Genomic DNA, 18,864 nt, shown 5'->3' on the forward strand with positions numbered 1-18,864 from the left:
CACTGTATAGTCACTGTATAGCCACTGTAGAGCCACTGATAACAACATGTGACTCATTACTATCTCTTGCATGCTTGAGTTTCAGTTCCATTTATATTCACATTCTACTTCCCCAATCTGTTTTAAAATGTGTACACAACTAATTCATTCATAGATTAAGTATTTTTCAAGAAATATGTGCACAACATAGTACATATAATGCCTTCAGAAAGTGTTCAAACCCCTTGACTTATTCCACATTGTGTTTTGTCACAGCCTGAATTTAAAATGGAGGTCAAGGGGTATGAATACTTTCTGAAGGCACTGTATAAAACACAGGAAAATAACACCTTTAAGTCAGGGAGTGTTTACCCCATAGAACCCCACAGAATGAATTCTGTTTCTATGGTTTACCCTATAACTTAATGCAAGCTCTACATGTATAATGTAGAAAGTCAACAGACTTGACAACAGATTAATTTCCAGCCTCTTTCCTTTCTATCAATATATCCCAAGCTGTCAAGCCCAGCTGGCAGTCCACTTCAGTGTGTGTGTGTGTTTGTGTGTGCATGCCAGCTCTCTTCTCACTCACTGCTCGCCTCAGCCTTCACCCCTCCCCTCAGCCACAGGTGTGCATGGTAACCAAAGCCTCGTCGTAGCAACCAGTACACAGCCCAAACCCCTCCCCTTTCCCTTCTCTTCTCCCAACACTAACTCTCTTCCCTCTCCCAACTTCGCTGTGTGTCGGCGTGTGTGTGTGTGGCCCTTTCCAAAGGGTCCCTCCATCCCTCCACACACTAACTGACTCAGTGCCCGTGCCAAGGCAGAAGAGGGCATCCCCAGCCCCTATGGAGGTGCCGGACATGGCAGTGCCCACAGTACCAGTAGTACCCGCTGCTGACTGCTGCTCTCTGCTGTGTTCCTATCTCCAGCACAACAAGGCTGCGGTACAGATCAAGCAAGACATGAAGAAGATGGTCCAGTTGCCCATGCTGAGGGGGACCTCCAGGGGACCTCGAGGAGTGGAGGCCAGGGGTGCTAGGCTGTTCGGCATGTCCCTGCTGGAGCTCAGGGAGCTGGGCCTCGTGAAGGATGGCGTGCCCCTGGTGGTGCGGAGCATGGTAGAGTTCCTACGAGAACATGGTGAGCTGAGGAGCTTGGGGGTCATGGGGGGATGAGAGCGGATGCAGGGATAGGACGGTCTTTAATGTTTCAATACACAGTCATTTTCTAATGGTCATTCTGCATCCATTTTGGTTCTGAAGTAGTTGTAGGGATGGCTAGATTTTGTTTGCGAGACTAACTTGTTATTATTAACAAACAATTTAATGCGATCAGTTTTTTTCTGACATGATTTCCTAGATTTGATCAACTTGAAATCAATCCCCTGTCAATAGACGGGAGTGATAGCTGCTACTGTGACAGCCACATCCATAGATATAGAACTCTGCTTTATACTGTATCTATGACCACAGCTATCTTTCTCTGTCATTGAGTCAATAACCCACCTGATTGCTGTCAAGACAACACAAGGTTAACAATGACAGTGTTAGCCCTCAGTCCAAAGTCGCTGTGTTCACTGGCTAGTTACGCTTTGTATAAGTCATCTCAATGCAAAATCATGTGTTACGTTTTAACATCCACTATACCTTTGCCACAATACTCTTATAGATAATCATTTTATAACACATCATTTTTATTCATCTTTCTATTATGAAAAGACCATAATTACTTATTAGACTGCCAACTGTAGGTTTTGTGTTGTGTAAAACCACATTTTACACTCCTTGACATCACATGTGTTACTGTTATGATTTGCAAACGTGTCATTTGATTGGGTATAAATACAAATACAAGCTCCATACCATGACAGACTTATCCTTATGGTTTTGTTCTGTACTCATCTTGCTATCAACTGGTAGCCCTTCTAGTAGTAATTCCCTTCTTTTCCCACTAGAGGTCAGTGTAGTTCTATGATACAGCAGTAGGATGTCCTCTTCATGACCACATGACGCCCACTCACAAACTCAGCGCACCCACATCATACATTGGGCCTTGCACATAACACATCGTTGTGATTAGGAAATAGGAGGGAGACAGGAGCACAAGCTGTGTGGGCAAAAGACAGCGGGTATTTTTTTTTTTTTTTACAGTTTTAGTTAGGTAATAGTAAATGTGCCTGTAACGAGAGTTTCTTAATTACATTTCAATCTCTGGTCTAAATGATTTGTTCTCTGCAGCCCACTGGTCTGGTAGCATTCGGTAGGATGTGCAACGTTTTGGAACGTTCAGAAAGAAATATGCCACAGTATGTACCACAACAATGCCTTTCTGACATGTAGAATAAGTAATCACGTCATGGCATTTCTGTCTGCAACGTTAGACATCTGCATGTGGCCCTGTAGACTGTTCACAACAGCAGAGCAACACGTTATGTCGTGTAATCCCAGAAACTGCTGTCCGAGTTAATAATAAAGTATGACTCACACAGCTGCAGCGGCAGGTAGCCTCGCGGTTAGCGCGGTGGCCCAGTAACCGAAAGGTCACTAGTTCAAATCCTAGCGCCGACAAGGTGAAACAGCTGTTGATGTGAGGAGCAAGGCACTTAACCCTACTTGCTCCAGGGTCACTGTTGATAATGGTTGACCCTAGCTGTGACCCCCCCTCTCTGAGTGTCTCAGGGGGAGCTGGGATATGCAAAAAAGTTATTTCTAATTCACACATGCAAATAAAACACGTGTACATTTGTGAAATAGGATAAATATAAGCACCCACCAAATTAATGCATTCATTATTGTCACTCATCAACTTGACCCTTTGTCACCCATGTGTGTGCAGCAATGCTTAGTGATCCAGAGAGACTCTCCAAGTTGACCATGAAAGGTTCCACTCCCTGTCAATGTCTGGGAGTAGTATGGTTGTGTTATGCTACTGGATATAGTGTGCACACTGTTTTCCATGGGGGAGAGCAGGGATCTCCAACCCTGCTCCTGGAGAGCTACTGCATCCTGTAGGTTTTTGCTCCAACTCTAATCTAGAGCAACTGGGGTTGGAGTGAAAACCTACAGGAGGGTAGCTGTCCAGGAACAGGGTTGGAGTTAACCTACAGGAGGGTAGCTCTCCAGGAACAGGGTTGGAGTGAAAACCTACAGGAGGGTAGCTCTCCAGGAACAAGGTTGGAGTGAAAACCTACAGGAGGGTAGCTCTCCAGGAACAAGGTTTGAGTGAAAACCTACAGGAGGGTAGCTGTCCAGGAACAGGGTTGGAGTTAATCTACAGGAGGGTAGCTGTCCAGGAACAGGGTTGGAGTTAACCTACAGGAGGGTAGTTCTCCAGGAACAGGGTTGGAGTTAACCTACAGGAGGGTAGCTCTCCAGGAACAGGGTTGGAGAGCCTTGGGGTAGAGTAATGTCTTAAGTAGGTGTCCAAGAAACATAAAACAACCACTCTGCCATCAGTAGAAGAGATTGACTGTCCCTCTCTTCTTGTTCTCCTCCCCAACCTCTCCATTGTCTGGTTACTCCCCCAACCAATTCTTTGTCTGGTTACTCCCCCAACCTCTCCTTTGTCTGGTTACTCCCCCAACCAATTCTTTGTCTGGTTACTCCCCCAACCTCTCCTTTGTCTGGTTACTCCCCCAACCTCTCCTTTGTCTGGTTACTCCCCCAACCTCTCCTTTGTCTGGTTACTCCCCCATCCTCTCCTTTGTCTGGTTACTCCCCCAACCTCTCCTTTGTCTGGTTACTCCCCCAACCAATTCTTTGTCTGGTTACTCCCCCAACCTCTCCTTTGTCTGGTTACTCCCCCAACCTCTCCTTTGTCTGGTTACTCCCCCAACCTCTCCTTTGTCTGGTTACTCCCCGAACCTCTCCTTTGTCTGGTTACTCCCCCAACCTCTCCTTTGTCTGGTTACTCCCCCAACCTCTCCTTTGTCTGGTTACTCCCCCAACCTCTCCTTTGTCTGGTTACTCCCCCAACCTCTCCTTTGTCTGGTTACTCCCCCAACCTCTCCTTTGTCTGGTTACTCCCCCAACCTCTCCTTTGTCTGGTTACTCCCCCAACCTCTCCATTGTCTGGTTACTCCCCCAACCTCTCCTTTGTCTGGTTACTCCCCCAACCTCTCCTTTGTCTGGTTACTCCCCCATCCTCTCCTTTGTCTGGTTACTCCCCCAACCTCTCCTTTGTCTGGTTACTCCCCCATCCTCTCCTTTGTCTGGTTACTCCCCCATCCTCTCCTTTGTCTGGTTACTCCCCCAACCTCTCCTTTGTCTGGTTACTCCCCCATCCTCTCCTTTGTCTGGTTACTCCCCCAACCTCTCCTTTGTCTGGTTACTCCCCCATCCTCTCCTTTGTCTGGTTACTCCCCCAACCTCTCCTTTGTCTGGTTACTCCCCCAACCTCTCCTTTGTCTGGTTACTCCCCCATCCTCTCCTTTGTCTGGTTACTCCCCCAACCTCTCCTTTGTCTGGTTACTCCTCCAACCAATTCTTTGTCTGGTTACTCCCCCAACCTCTCCTTTGTCTGGTTACTCCCCCAACCTCTCCTTTGTCTGGTTACTCCCCCAACCTCTCCTTTGTCTGGTTACTCCCCCATCCTCTCCTTTGTCTGGTTACTCCCCCAACCTCTCCTTTGTCTGGTTACTCCCCCAACCTCTCCTTTGTCTGGTTACTCCCCCATCCTCTCCTTTGTCTGGTTACTCCCCCAACCTCTCCTTTGTCTGGTTACTCCTCCAACCAATTCTTTGTCTGGTTACTCCCCCAACCTCTCCTTTGTCTGGTTACTCCCCCAACCTCTCCTTTGTCTGGTTACTCCCCCAACCTCTCCTTTGTCTGGTTACTCCCCCAACCTCTCCTTTGTCTGGTTACTCCCTCAACCTCTCCTTTGTCTGGTTACTCCCCCAACCTCTCCCTTGTCTGGTTACTCCCCCAACCTCTCCTTTGTCTGGTTACTCCCCCAACCTCTCCATCTTATCTCCTCATGCGTTCTATCTGTTTCCATCTTCTTTTCTGTTCCTTCCACGTTCCCCCTCTTTTACCTTACTCTCACCATCCCTGTCCCTCGTCATCCCCCTCTCTATCCCCCTTTCACTGTGCTTCTCTACCCCTTTCTCCTACCTGCCATCATTTCCCATCCCTCACATCCCTCCATCACCTCGCCCCTCTCTCTCCCTCAATCTTCTCTCTCCATCCCCAGCTCTTCATCATGAGGGTCTGTTCAGGGTCAACGGTAATGTACGGGCGGTGGAGGGGCTGAAACAGCGGCTGGAGAACGGTGAGGACGTGGACTTCCTGGTTGAGGCGGATGTGTGTACAGTGGCCAGCTTGTTCAAACAGTACCTCAGGGACCTGCCAGAAGGCCTGGTAGACTCCACCGTACAGCCTGCCCTTATAAAGCAGCACCAGGGTGAGAAATGTTACTGTTTGGAATAATACAATGTGCGTGTGTCTATAAACTGTGAAGGAACTTGTCCTCTGGGGCATAATTGTCAGATAATGATGATGGATTTGATCATAGTCGGTCAACAGTACTCTAGTCTAGGGTCTTTAACCATGACTGTCTCCATTCACAACATTAGAATTGTGATAGCCCACTTGTCTAGTCATATGACTATCATACCATGTACTGTATTCCCATTCCCATTATCACATCAGTGATCATTCCCTTAACCATGGTGTCGAGGTCAAACATGGACGGTAATGATAGATAGTCATTATCATTAAGCAGCATAATCATGCTCAAGCGGTGCTTCCATTTCGTTACCAGATACTACATACCACACCAGTGTAATCAGTGTTACCGTTCTTCTACAGAGATACTATCAGAACAATCTACAGCTAAGCTTTCCAGTTGGCACTCGCCCTAAACCATTTCCCAATCTCACTTACAAATCCTGCAGCTCTTCGCCAGTGTTCTACGTATCTAGATCACGGTTCTGACTTCTGATTCGCTGAAAACAGGCTATGTTTAGATGTCTGCATGGGTCACTGGCTGGCCCTTACACTGTGCAGGAGACAGGAGTTCACCTTTAACACAGCAGAAGTGTCTGGGCCACGGGACTGTATGTCACACATGGACAGACAGACAGACAGACACACACACATTCGCTGACTCAGGCATTGGAAAGGCAGAGAGGCAGGGGATGCATTGGCTTCAGCTAAGAGGCCTTCTTCACAGACTCCTCAGTCCTTACAGTGTATATTATAAGTCCATATAAGGTCAAGCCAGTCCCATGCTGGTCACAGACTGTACTGGCCTTACTCTGGTCTTAACTCACCTCCATGATGATCTAGTTCAATCTGGATGATGGAAAGGGAATCTCGTCACAGTTCCAAATAGTTCCATATTCCATATGTAGTGCACTCATTTTGACGTAAACTCTGTTTTGGCCAAATTGCTCTGGTCAAAAGTAGTGCACTATATAGGGAATAGGGTGCCATTTGGGGCATATACTGTGTTTTGGTTCAAAGTGACTTGTGGTTGTCAGAGATGACAGAGAGTGTATATTATAAAAGTTTTGGATGAATAGGAGTATTTGTCATGGCTTGGTGCCAGAGGACGCATTAAGAGAGTGTGGGCCGTGGCTGGGTACAAGTCAATGAAGAAGCAGGACTTGGATTGGCGAGAAAAAAATGACTCGATATGATTGGCTCAAGTCCCGGTGCCAAGGTACAGGAAAGTGTTAAACTGAGGGAGGGAATAAAGAAGTGAGGGATGGATGGATGAGCAGACAGCAGGAGAGCATGACAAAAAGATGAAAAGATGGGTAGAGGAATTGGCCATTAGATGCATCCCCATCGGAATGATAGAACGATAGATACAACAGAAAGATGGAAAACATTTGGACAAGACACACAGATCTATTTTATGCCCCCCAGAGAGGTGGAGGGTGATCTGAATGTTCCTCTGTGTGTGTTGTTGGAATGGCCACAGATGATGCATCGTGGGTGCCAGGAAACCCATCTAAAAACCCAGTGTGTTTTGGCTGACATTTTACTGCCCTGGCAGGTAATGTCACCCATTAGCAGATTGCAATGTTCGACGCGTCCGCATGTGACAGATTTGCCACGTGAGGGACTTTTCTGCTGCGTGACTGCCATGGCAATGATAAAGCGGATTACAATATTCTGGATTGTGATGAATTTTATTGTGAATATTCAGTTTAGGGTTGGCCAAAATTCACTGTTTAGCCTCAAGCTCAAGCTTCCTCTCTTTGTCAGGCCGAAATGTTTTGATATTGTTTATCTGGTTACTGATATGCGAAGAGGTCACTATCATAGACACCAATAGAGACTTGTTAGTGACAGCGGTCACTAGTCCGAGATTAGGGTCAGTCTGTTTTGCTGTGTGGTAGAAAATTACAGTGGATCAACTGAGTAACTCTATGGTCATATAATACCCAGGAACAAGCCTGTGTCTGGGCGGTCTTGGCAGAGTGAAGGGCTGACGTCTCCATCTGATCCCACTTCATCTCTATATATATACACACACACACACACACACACACACACACACACACACACACACACACACACACACACACACACACACACACACACACACACACACACACACACACACACACCTCTGAACTTCACCTCACCAGACATGCAACAGCTGTGAGTGCTCTCAGAGCTCCTGATGCCCTCCTGCTGTGTACACACACACACACACACCTTACTCAAGACCAGTAGGTATGTCCCTGTATCCACCCCTGACCTCAATATGAATCCTGCCTGGCATCATCATGTTTTCACTTCCTTTTCATCTTAATGTTTTATTTAACCTGTATTTAACTAGGCAAGTCAGTTTAGAACAAATTCTTATTTACAATGACGGCCTATTCCGGCCAAACACTAACCCGGGCGATGCTGGGCCAATTGTGCGCCACCCTATGGGACTCCAATCACGGCCGTTTGTGATACAGTCTGTAATTGAACCAGGGTCTGTAGTGACGCCTTTAGCACTGAGATGCAGTGCCTTAGACCGCTGCGCCACTCGGCTAAGGTATTGATGCTAAGGTATTACCAGCATCGTGGTCATAGATTATACATTTAGAGCAGGTGTGTACGTCATTCTCTTTCAAATATCAATGTGCGTCTAGCCGAACAACAGCCATTGACCTGAAGATAGGATTTTATGGTGTTAGTAGACTTATTTTCAATTGGACACACTTGACCTTAAACCGAAAGGCCTGTGAACCCAAAACCCTCAGAACCCAAAACCAAAGCTTGTGTGTGTACTTGTTTTGTCAGTCATGATAGACTAATTATTATTTACAGATTATAAAGTAGGTCATGTGAGCTATTAGGTATTATTAAAAAACATGATCAAGCCAATGCATTGGTATCTGGGTTAATAATCGTATTTTCTCCTTCTCATCAACAAAGTGGAGCATCGCTTCAAAGTACAGTACTTTCAAAATGCCATACAATCTTTTAATTGTTGATAATGTTGTTTCTACATGTTTGTGGTTTCCTTCTAGGTGTACAGCTGTTCAACCAAAGCACAACACAGTCTCTCCCCTCTCCAATAATGTCTAGAATAGAATACAATTACCTCAGTTAGCAGTCGCTCTTATCCAGAGATTAACAGATTAACAGGGGCAATTGGGGTTAAGTGCCTTGCTCAATGGCACATTGGCAGATTTCCCCCTAGTTGGCTCTGGGATTCAAACCGGCGACCTTTCGGTTACAATGCTAAATTACCTGCCGCCATGAATTGAACAGAATAGCTTTATTTTCCCCAGAGTGAACTAGTTTTTAAATGGGTCTTCCTGTGTATTTCCCTCCAGAGTCCAGTGAGGATGGTTTCTGCTCAGACCTGAGGGTCTTACTCCACCAGTTGCCAGACGTCCACTACGGCCTCCTACAGTACCTCTGTCTCTTCCTCACCCAGGTGGACCAGCGCCACAGGGAGAACCGCATGACCGCTCTCAATCTGGCAACTGTCTTCGGCCCCAATGTCTTCCAGTAAGTTTTGCAGCCTGTCTCTGGGATTGGTGTTAGTGGGTCAATGAGTTAGTGGTATAACACACTTAGGTTGCCATGTTGGTCCAATGTCTTCCAGTGTGTTTTATTACATGTGCATGGGATTTTGGGATGGGTGTTAGTTGGGCATGGGTTTAATAAGACAGATAGGTTGCAAGGTGGGTCTAAATGGCAGTTGACTCATTATGTCTAAGGCCTTGTTAAAGCCAGTTTATGGTATATGTGTTACGAGTCATGCGTGATGTTATGGAGAAAAATGGTTTGACGGCGCATTAGTGCTGTATCATTTTAAAAAGATACACAGAAACTGTTCCAAATCAAATCAAATGTTATTTGTCACGTACACAGTTTGTACAGCAGGCATAAAAGGTGCAGTGAAATGCTCGTGTGCTAGCTACCTCAACATTGCAGTACTATAATTAAGCAAAAAGGCCCGAGGGGGTGTGGTATATGGCCAATATACCACCGGTAACCACTGTTCTTAAGCTCGATGCAACGCAGAGTGCCTGGATACAGCCCTTAGTTACCAACGTAATTAGAGCAGTAAAAATAAATGTTTCGTCATACCCGTGGTATACGGTCTGTTATAAACTGGGTGGTTCGAGCCCTGAATGCTGATTGGCTGACAGCCGTGGTATATCAGATAGTATATTTACTGCTCTAATTACGTTGTTAACCAGTTTATAATAGCAATAAGGCACCTCAACAGTTTGTGGTATATGGCCGATGTACCACGGCTAAGGGCTGTGTATTGCGGAGTGCCTAAGAACAGCCCTTAGCCGTGGTATATTGGCCATATAACACACCCCCTCGTGCATTATTGCTTTAATATACCACGTCTGTCAGCCAATCACCATTCAGTGCTCAAACATATTCAAATTTTTTCCAAGATGGCGTAGCAGTCGGACGTGTGTTTGTCTTGTCTTGTCCCGTCTTGTCCCGCGTAAATAGTCCTCATATTTTTTGTATACATTTCGTATATATTTTAATTTCACTTTCCATCTTGGAACTGAATATACATTCCCGCAACCCGCCTCACCCAATGTGGTACGGATCTGTTATTTTTTATACTTTAGAACCGTAACCCCAATCAGAAGCTAGCCAGATAACTAGCTAGTAGTCAGTTAGCCACTGCTGCGGTCTTCACCCTTAACTCGGACACCAGCCAGCTTCAGCTCGGGCCAATACCTGCCAGTCTGCAGGCGCGATATCAACCCAGAGAATATAGGACTGCTTTTTCTCTACCACATCACCGGATTCCTGACGCAAGCTCTGGACAATTACACCGGATCATCGTCGCTAGCTAGCTGCAACCAAGTGGCTACTACTGGCTAATACCTCTGTCCCGAAACAAGCACCAGTTAGCCTTGAGCTAGCCTCGAGCTAGGCCCATCTGCCGGCTAGCCGAAGAGGCCTACCAGCGAATTCTTGGGCTACAATACCTCTTTTGCCAATTGGACTGGACCCTTTATTGCCGACACGGAGCCCCGCCGATCCATCACGACTGGTCTGCCGACGTAATTGTCCGAGGTGGTTTCAACTGGCTTTTCCATTGCGACGTTTCTGAATACCCATCTGCTAATTATTAGCTGTCTTATCGGCTGCTATCTAAATAAATATACCGGACAATTTTTTTTTTCTTTTTCCTGGGTCACTATATCTATTTTGCCAATTGGATCGATCCCCTCTACCACACGGAACCCCACTAATCTACCGACGGAAACGAACGAGGTGACAAAAAAAACAAAAAAAAAACAGACCTCCATCCTATGTTATCTTGCTACCGATAGCCAGCTACCCGGCCAGCTGTCTGGATCGCCGTGACCCCAACCAACCTCTACTCACTGGACCCTTATGATCACTCGATTAAGCATGCCTCTCCTTAATGTAAATATGCCTTGTCCATTGCTGTTCTGGTTAGTGTTTATTGGCTTATTTCACTGTAGAGCCTCTAGCCCTGCTCACTATATATCCAACCTCTCAGTTTCACCACCCACATATGCGATGACATCACCTGGTTTCAATGATGTTTCTAGAGACTATATCTCTCTCATCATCACCCATTACCTAGGTTTACCTCCACTGTATTCACATCCTACCATACCTTTGTCTGTACATTATTCCTTGAAGCTATTTTATCGCCCCCAGAAACTTCCTTTTACTCTCTGTTCTAGACGTTCTAAACGACCAATTCTCATAGCTTTTAGCCGTACCCTTATCCTACTCCTCCTCTGTTCCTCTGGTGATGTAGAGGTGAATCCAGGCCCTGCAGTACCTAGCTCCACTCCTATTCCCCAGGCGCTCTCTTTTGATGACTTCTGTAACCGTAATAGCCTTGGTTTCATGCATGTTAACATTAGAAGCCTCCTCCCTAAGTTTGTTTTGTTCACTGCTTTAGCACACTCTGCCAACCCAGATGTTTTAGCCGTGACTGAATCCTGGCTTAGGAAGACCACCAAAAATTCTGACATTTTCATCCCTAACTACAAGATTTTCAGACAAGATAGAACAGCCAAAGGGGGCGGTGTTGCAATCTACTGCAAGGATTGCCTGCAGAGTTCTGTTTTACTATCCAGGTCTGTTCCGAAACAATTTGAACTCCTACTTTTAAAAATCCACCTCTCTAAAAACAAGTCTCTCACTGTTGCCGCCTGCTATAGACCACCCTCCGCCCCCAGCTGTGCTCTGGACACCATATGTGAACTGATTGCCCCCCATCTATCTTCAGAGCTTGTGCTGCTAGGCGACCTAAATTGGAACATGCTTAACACCCCAGCCATCCTACAATCTAAGCTTGATGCCCTCAATCTCACACAAATTATCAATGAACCTACCAGGTATCACCCCAATTCCGTAAACACGGGTACCCTCATAGACATCATCCTAACCAACTTGCCCTCCAAATACACCTCTGCTGTTTTCAACCAAGATCTCAGCGATCACTGCCTCATTGCCTGTATCCGTAATGGGTCAGCGATCAAACGACCTCCACTCATCACTGTCAAACGCTCCCTGAAACACTTCAGCGAGCAGGCCTTTCTAATCGACCTGGCCGAGGTATCCTGGAAGGATATTGTTCTCATCCCGTCAGTAGAGGATGCCTGGATATTTTTTTTAAATGCCTTCCTCACCATCTTGAATAAGCATGCCCCATTCAAGAAATTTAGAACCAGGAACAGATACAGCCCTTGGTTCTCTCCTGACCTGACTGCCCTTAACCAACAGAAAAACATCCTATGGCGTTCTGCATTAGCATCGAACAGCCCCCGTGATATGCAACTTTTCAGGGAAGCTAGAAACCAGTATACACAGGCAGTTAGAAAAGCCAAGGCTAGCTTTTTCAAGCAGAAATTTGCTTCCTGCAACACAAACTCAAAAAAGTTCTTGGACACTGTAAAGTCCATGGAGAATAAGAACACCTCCTCCCAGCTTCCAACTGCACTGAAGATAGGAAATACTGTCACCACCGACAAATCCATTATAATTGAGAATTTCAATAAGCATTTTTCTACGGCTGGCCATGCTTTCCACCTGGCTACCCCTACCCCGGTCAACAGCACTGCCCTCCCCTCTGCTACTCGCCCAAGCCTTCCCCATTTCTCTTTCTCTCAAATACAGTCAGCTGATGTTCTGAAAGAGCTGCAAAATCTGGACCCTTACAAATCAGCCGGGCTAGATAATCTGGACCCTTTCTTTCTAAAACTATCTGCTGAAATTGTTGCCACCCCTATTACCAGCCTTTTCAACCTCTCTTTCGTGTCGTCTGAGATTCCCAAAGATTGGAAAGCAGCTGCGGTTATCCCCCTCTTCAAAGGGGGAGACACTCTAGACCCAAACTGCTACAGACCTATATCTATCCTACCCTGCCTTTCTAAGGTCTTCGAAAGCCAAGTCAACAAACAGATTACCGACCATCTCGAATCCCACCATACCTTCTCCGCTATGCAATCTGGTTTCAGAGCTGGTCATGGGTGCACCTCAGCCACGCTCAAGGTCATAAACGATATCTTAACCGCTATCGATAGGAAACAGTACTGTGCAGCCATATTCATTGACCTGGCCAAGGCTTTTGACTCTGTCAATCACCACATCCTCATCGGGAGACTCGACAGCCTTGGTTTCTCTAATGATTGCCTCGCCTGGTTCACCAACTACTTCTCTGATCGAGTTCAGTGTGTCAAATCGGAGGGTCTGTTGTCCGGACCTCTGGCAGTCTCTATGGGGGTGCCACAGGGTTCAATTCTTGGACCGACTCTCTTCTCTGTATACATCAATGATGTCGCTCTTGCTGCTGGTGAGTCTCTGATCCACCTCTACGCAGACGACACTATTCTGTATACTTCTGGCCCTTCTCTTGACACTGTGTTAACATCCCCCCAGGCGAGCTTCAATGCCATACAACTCTCCTTCCATGGCCTCCAATTGCTCTTAAATACAAGTAAAACTAAATGCATGCTCTTCAACCGATCGCTGCCTGCACCTGCCCGCCTGTCCAGCATCACTACTCTGGACGGCTCTGACTTAGAATATGTGGACAACTACAAATACCTAGGTGTCTGGTTAGACTGTAAACTCTCCTTCCAGACTCACATCAAGCATCTCCAATCCAAAGTTAAATCTAGAATCGGCTTCCTATTCCGCAACAAAGCATCCTTCACTCATGCTGCCAAACATACCCTTGTAAAACTGACCATCCTACCAATCCTCGACTTCGGTGATGTCATTTACAAAATAGCCTCCAAAACCCTACTCAATAAATTGGATGCAGTCTATCACAGTGCCATCCGTTTTGTCACCAAAGCCCCATATACTACCCACCACTGTGACCTGTACGCTCTCGTTGGCTGGCCCTCGCTTCACACTCGTCGCCAAACCCACTGGCTCCAGGTCATCTACAAGACCCTGCTAGGTAAAGTCCCCCCTTATCTCAGCTCGCTGGTCACCATAGCAACGCCCACCCGTAGCACGCGCTCCAGCAGGTATATCTCTCTGGTCACCCCCAAAACCAATTCTTCCTTTGGCCGCCTCTCCTTCCAGTTCTCTGCTGCCAATGACTGGAACGAACTACAAAAATCTCTGAAACTGGAAACACTTATCTCCCTCACTAGCTTTAAGCACCAGCTGTCAGAGCAGCTCATAGATTACTGCACCTGTACATAGCCCATCTATAATTTAGCCCAAACAACTACCTCTTTACCTACTGTATTTATTTATTTTGCTCCTTTGCACCCCATTATTTCTATCTCTACTTTGCACCTTCATTCACTGAAAACCAACCATTCAAGTGTTATTTTTTACTTGCTATATTGTATTTACTTCGCCACCATGGCCTTTTTATATTTTTATTTATTTATATATATATATTGTTTGCCTTCACCTCCCTTATCTCACCTCACTTGCTCATATTGTATATAGACTTATTTTTCACTGTATTATTGACTGTATGTTTGTTTTACTCCATGTGTAACTATGTGTTGTTGTATGTGTCGAACTGCTTTGCTTTATCTTGGCCAGGTCGCAATTGTAAATGAGAACGTGTTCTCAATTTGCCTACCTGGTTAAATAAAGGTGAAATAAAAAAATAAAATAAAAAAACACTCAGGTTATAATCAATAATAATAAAGAGTCAAATAAAAAAGTAATAGAAAAGTAGTTTTGTATTTTATTTGGTTCCCCATTAGTTCCTGCCAAGGCAGCAGCTACTCTTCCTGAGGTCCACATAGTAATATCCTGGTATGTACTCAATAGGATATACAGAATAGATCATGTATGTGCTATGTCAAGTATGACTGTATTTACCATATAGAGTGGATGGTGTGCTGGTTGCTCAGTTGACTAAATAGTATATTATAGAACAGTAGTGTTGTGCTTGTGTGTAAGGGTTGGCTGTGTGGAGAGTCCGTGCAAATAGTCTCTAAGGTGTAAATAGTCCATTCATAGTTTGATTTATGATTGATTCATGTTAAATTGTTCCATGTAATAATTGTTCTATAAGACAATACATGCCTGTACAAAATATGAAAATATAACAGAACGGGTCCTGAGAACTCCAGCAACCTGCAATGAGTTGTCCTAACTTAGTCCCTCACGTCTCCACTCCAACATTGTTTGATCCCTTGCTATTTACCACCTGCTGTTTTAAAGGGTAGAACGTTCCTTCACAAGCGTATTAAAACCTGCTTGGATGTTGATTTATTCTTGGAGCATATCGTTATCCCGCCTGAGAGGACAGTGTGCGTGCGTGCGTGTGTGCGTGTGTGAGTGAGTGAGAGAGATTAGTCTCTTGTGGCCTGCCTGCCTGTCTATGACAGTCTTTGAATAACACACACACACAAACACACACACATACAGTAGCTATCTCTATGCACTGGGACTTCTTGGCTGACTTGCCTAAATAGTTGGAATCAGGTTGATTGATTGATGTTTGTGTTTCCATCACCATTGTCCTATTCTAAACCAGTGTTGATATGTGTTGCCATGTGAAAGAGTAGGTGGGAGAAAGGGAGAGAGCTTAGGCACACGCTGGCTCCTCCCCTGTCTCTCAATCATCTCTCTATCTCCCTCCTCCTCCACCTTCTCTGTCTATCTCACACAAGCCTATGCGTGGGAACTCACACACACACACAGTCTTGTACAACTAACCTTGTGGGGACACATTATTCAGTCCCATTCAAAATCCGATTTTCCCTAAACCGTACCCTTACCCTAACCCTGAAACTAATTCTAACCCTAACACAAATTCTAACCTTAACCCTAAACCCCCTAAAAATTGCAGTTGACCTTGTTTGGACCAACAAAATGTCTCCATTTGGTCACACACATACACTCCATCTCTACCCGACATGGAGGGCTGTAGGCTTAACATGCCATTAATGTTGTGGTGATAGAATCCTCACCACGTGCACTCAGAGAGGGCTCATACATTTCTCCTTTACTGTTCACATTCTCTTCCACTTCTACTGGCATCCCTTTCAGTGGTACTGGCACTACTTGAGAGGAACTGAAAGGAAACTCATCCCTGCTTGTAAATTCCACTGACAGGGTTTCAGAGGTGCTTGGTGAATATTATTTGAAGTCAGACTTTCTAACACAAAAGTTAACCAAAAAAGTCAACAGTAACAATATTGCTGGATCATTCCGATTTCCGTGAGTCGGTGGTAAGACTTTAAGTGCTCTGATACGTACTCACACACCTTAAAGACTCTACTGCCCTCTCTGTCCAATCTATTGTGCATCGTTATTTGTGGGCGTTCCCAGTCATCCATGTTCTTGGCACATGCCTTCCTGCCCGCATTGTTTGTAAACAGTGTCTGAAGACACACAGACCAAAGTGTTCTGTCTCCTGTTCTCACAGTCCCATCCCATATGGCTTGCACCGTGATTGAGGGCACTATGTTCCAACTTCTCATACCCTCCTGCCCGCTTTCTTGCCCACCTGATTGGCAATCATATCTTATAATTACCCCTGGTGTCCGTGCCAGGGAATCCGTCTCTGATGGCACATCGTCTCACTATCACTGGAGGGTCTGTACAGGACATAGAGTTGGAAAGAGGGCACGCACCCTACCTTTGCCATTATTACGTCCACAATGGTGCTGTCCGCTAAAATAGGTTTAGTGGCAACTGTGCCCTCTATCGAACTCTATGGTACAGTAACAGGACCCGGAAGTGACCAGAGGAGGCTGGTGGGAGGAGCTATAGGATGACGGGCTCATTGTAATGGCTGGAATGGAATAAATGTAACGGAGGTTTCCATATGTTTGATGTGTTTGATTCAATTCCATTGATTATATTCCAGGTATTACAATGAACCAGTCCTCCTATAGCTCCTCCCACCAGCCTCCTGTGGAAGTGACATACCTCAGCTGGGGCCTTATACTGTACACCAGGGGTGTCAAACTCATTCCACGGAGGGCCTAGTGTCTGCGGGTTTTCGCTCCTCCCATATACTTGATTGATGAATTAACATCACTAATTAGTTGGGAACTCCCCACACCTGGTTGTCTAGGGCTTTATTGAAAGGAAAAACCAAAAACCTGCAGACACTAGGCCCTCCGCGGAATGAGTTTGACACCCCTGCTGTACACCATGTCCTCAGTTTGTTCCCTCCATCAACCAATCAGAGAGGGTTATAATTAGGCCCAGAGCCCAGGCCATGTCGGCATGTCAAACAGCTGTTCAGGAAGAGCTCAGTGACATGATCTGGTATCAAGGGCTACTGGATTGTCCTGACTTGGCCTGACATGGTACTGGAATGTGCCCTACTCCAGAGGAGGCTGGTGGGAGGAGCTATAGCAGGACGGGCTCATTTTAATGGCTGGAATGGAATTACTGGAACGGAGTAAAACGTGGTTTCCATATGTTTGATGTGAAACCTTTCCGCCCGATTCCGCTCCAGCCATTACCACGAGCACTTCCTCCCCAATTAAGGTGGCACCAACCTCCTGTGCCCTACTCATCGAGATCCACTATAATATTACTGTGTTCTATTTAAGGATGTGGCATCGTGTTTGCCGCCGTAAGAGTCCCATGAGGGCTGTAGATAAGCACTTTGTCGATGGACTGTTGTGTTATTGTGCTATGATGTGAAAGCTGTTTTGGTACTTGTGTTTTCCTTGAACCATGTTGTCCTTGTTGACCTTGTTTTGTGTCAAACGGCACCTGCAGAAATGATGTATTGTAGCTTTTGATGCCCTTTGTCATGGCAGGGAAGGTGTTGTATTGCAGCAAATAGGGGATGGAGCTTGAATGATAAGTACCCTGTGACCCTATGTCTGTCTGTCAAACACCTACAGTGGCTTGCAAAAGTATTCACCCCCTTGGCATTTTTTTATTTTGTTGCCTTACAACCTGGAATTAAAATAGATTTTTTGGGGGGGTTTGTATCATTTGATTTACACAACATGCCTACCACTTTGAAGATGCAAAATATTTTTTTATTGTGAAACCAACAAGAACTAAGACAAAAAAAACAGAACTTGAGTGTTCATAACTATTCACCCCCCAAAGTCAATACTTTGTAGAGCCACCTTTTGCAGCAATTACAGCTGCAAGTCTCTAAAGGGTTTTTCTCTATACGCTTGGCACATCTAGCCACTGGGATTTTGCCCATTCTTCAAGGCAAAACTGCTCCAGCTCCCTTGGATGGGTTCCGCTGCTGTACAGCAATCTTTAAGTCATACCACAGATTCTCAATTGGATTGAGGTATGGGCTTTGACTAGGCTATTCCAAGACATTTAAATGTTTCCCCTTAAACCCCTTGAGTGTTGCTTTAGCAGTATGCTTAGGGTCATTGTCCTGCTGGAAGGTGAAACCTCCGTCCCAGTCTCAGATCTCTGGAAGACTGAAACAGGTTTCCCTCAAGAATTTCCCTGTATTTAGCGCCACGCCTCATTCCTTCAATTCTGACCAGTTTCCCAGCCCCTGCTGGTGAAAAACATCCCCAAAGCATGATGCTGCCACCACCATGCTTCACTGTGGGGGTGGTGTTCTCAGGGTGATGGGAGGTATTGGGTTTGTGCCAGACATAGCGTTTTCCTTGATGGCCAAAAATCTCAATTTTAGTCTCATCTGACCAGAGTACCATCTTCCATATGTTTGGGGAGTCACCCACATGCCTTTTTTGCAAACACCAAACGTGTTTGCTTATTTTTTTCTTTGAGCAATGGCTTTTTTTCTGGCCACTCTTCCATAAAGCCCAGCTCTGTGGAGTGTACGGCTTAGTGGTCCTATGGACAGATACTCCAATCTCCGCTGTGGAGCTTTGCAGCTCCTTCAGGGTTATCTTTGGTCTCTTTGTTGCCTCTCTGATTAATGCCCTCCTTGCCTGGTCCGTGAGTTTTGGTGGGCGGCCCTCTCTTGGCAGGTTTGTTGTGGTGCCATATTCTTTCCATTTTT

General features: G+C 45.7%; 1 protein-coding gene across 1 annotated transcript in view; it reads left to right on the forward strand.

Moving 5' to 3' along the window:
* Positions 1 to 911: 911 nt before the first annotated feature.
* The window catches only part of fam13a (family with sequence similarity 13 member A), a gene marked incomplete at its 5' end in the record, with an annotated part of 79,771 nt that continues 61,818 nt past the window's right edge, over positions 912 to 18,864 (forward strand). Inside the window, 3 exon segments of the mRNA XM_055923430.1 lie at positions 912 to 1,122; positions 5,173 to 5,382; positions 8,771 to 8,948. Of these exon segments, the coding sequence (XP_055779405.1) occupies positions 912 to 1,122; positions 5,173 to 5,382; positions 8,771 to 8,948 (599 nt within the window).

The sequence above is a fragment of the Salvelinus fontinalis genome, chromosome 5, assembly GCF_029448725.1.
Source record: "Salvelinus fontinalis isolate EN_2023a chromosome 5, ASM2944872v1, whole genome shotgun sequence".
In the NCBI taxonomy this organism is placed as follows: domain Eukaryota; kingdom Metazoa; phylum Chordata; class Actinopteri; order Salmoniformes; family Salmonidae; genus Salvelinus; species Salvelinus fontinalis.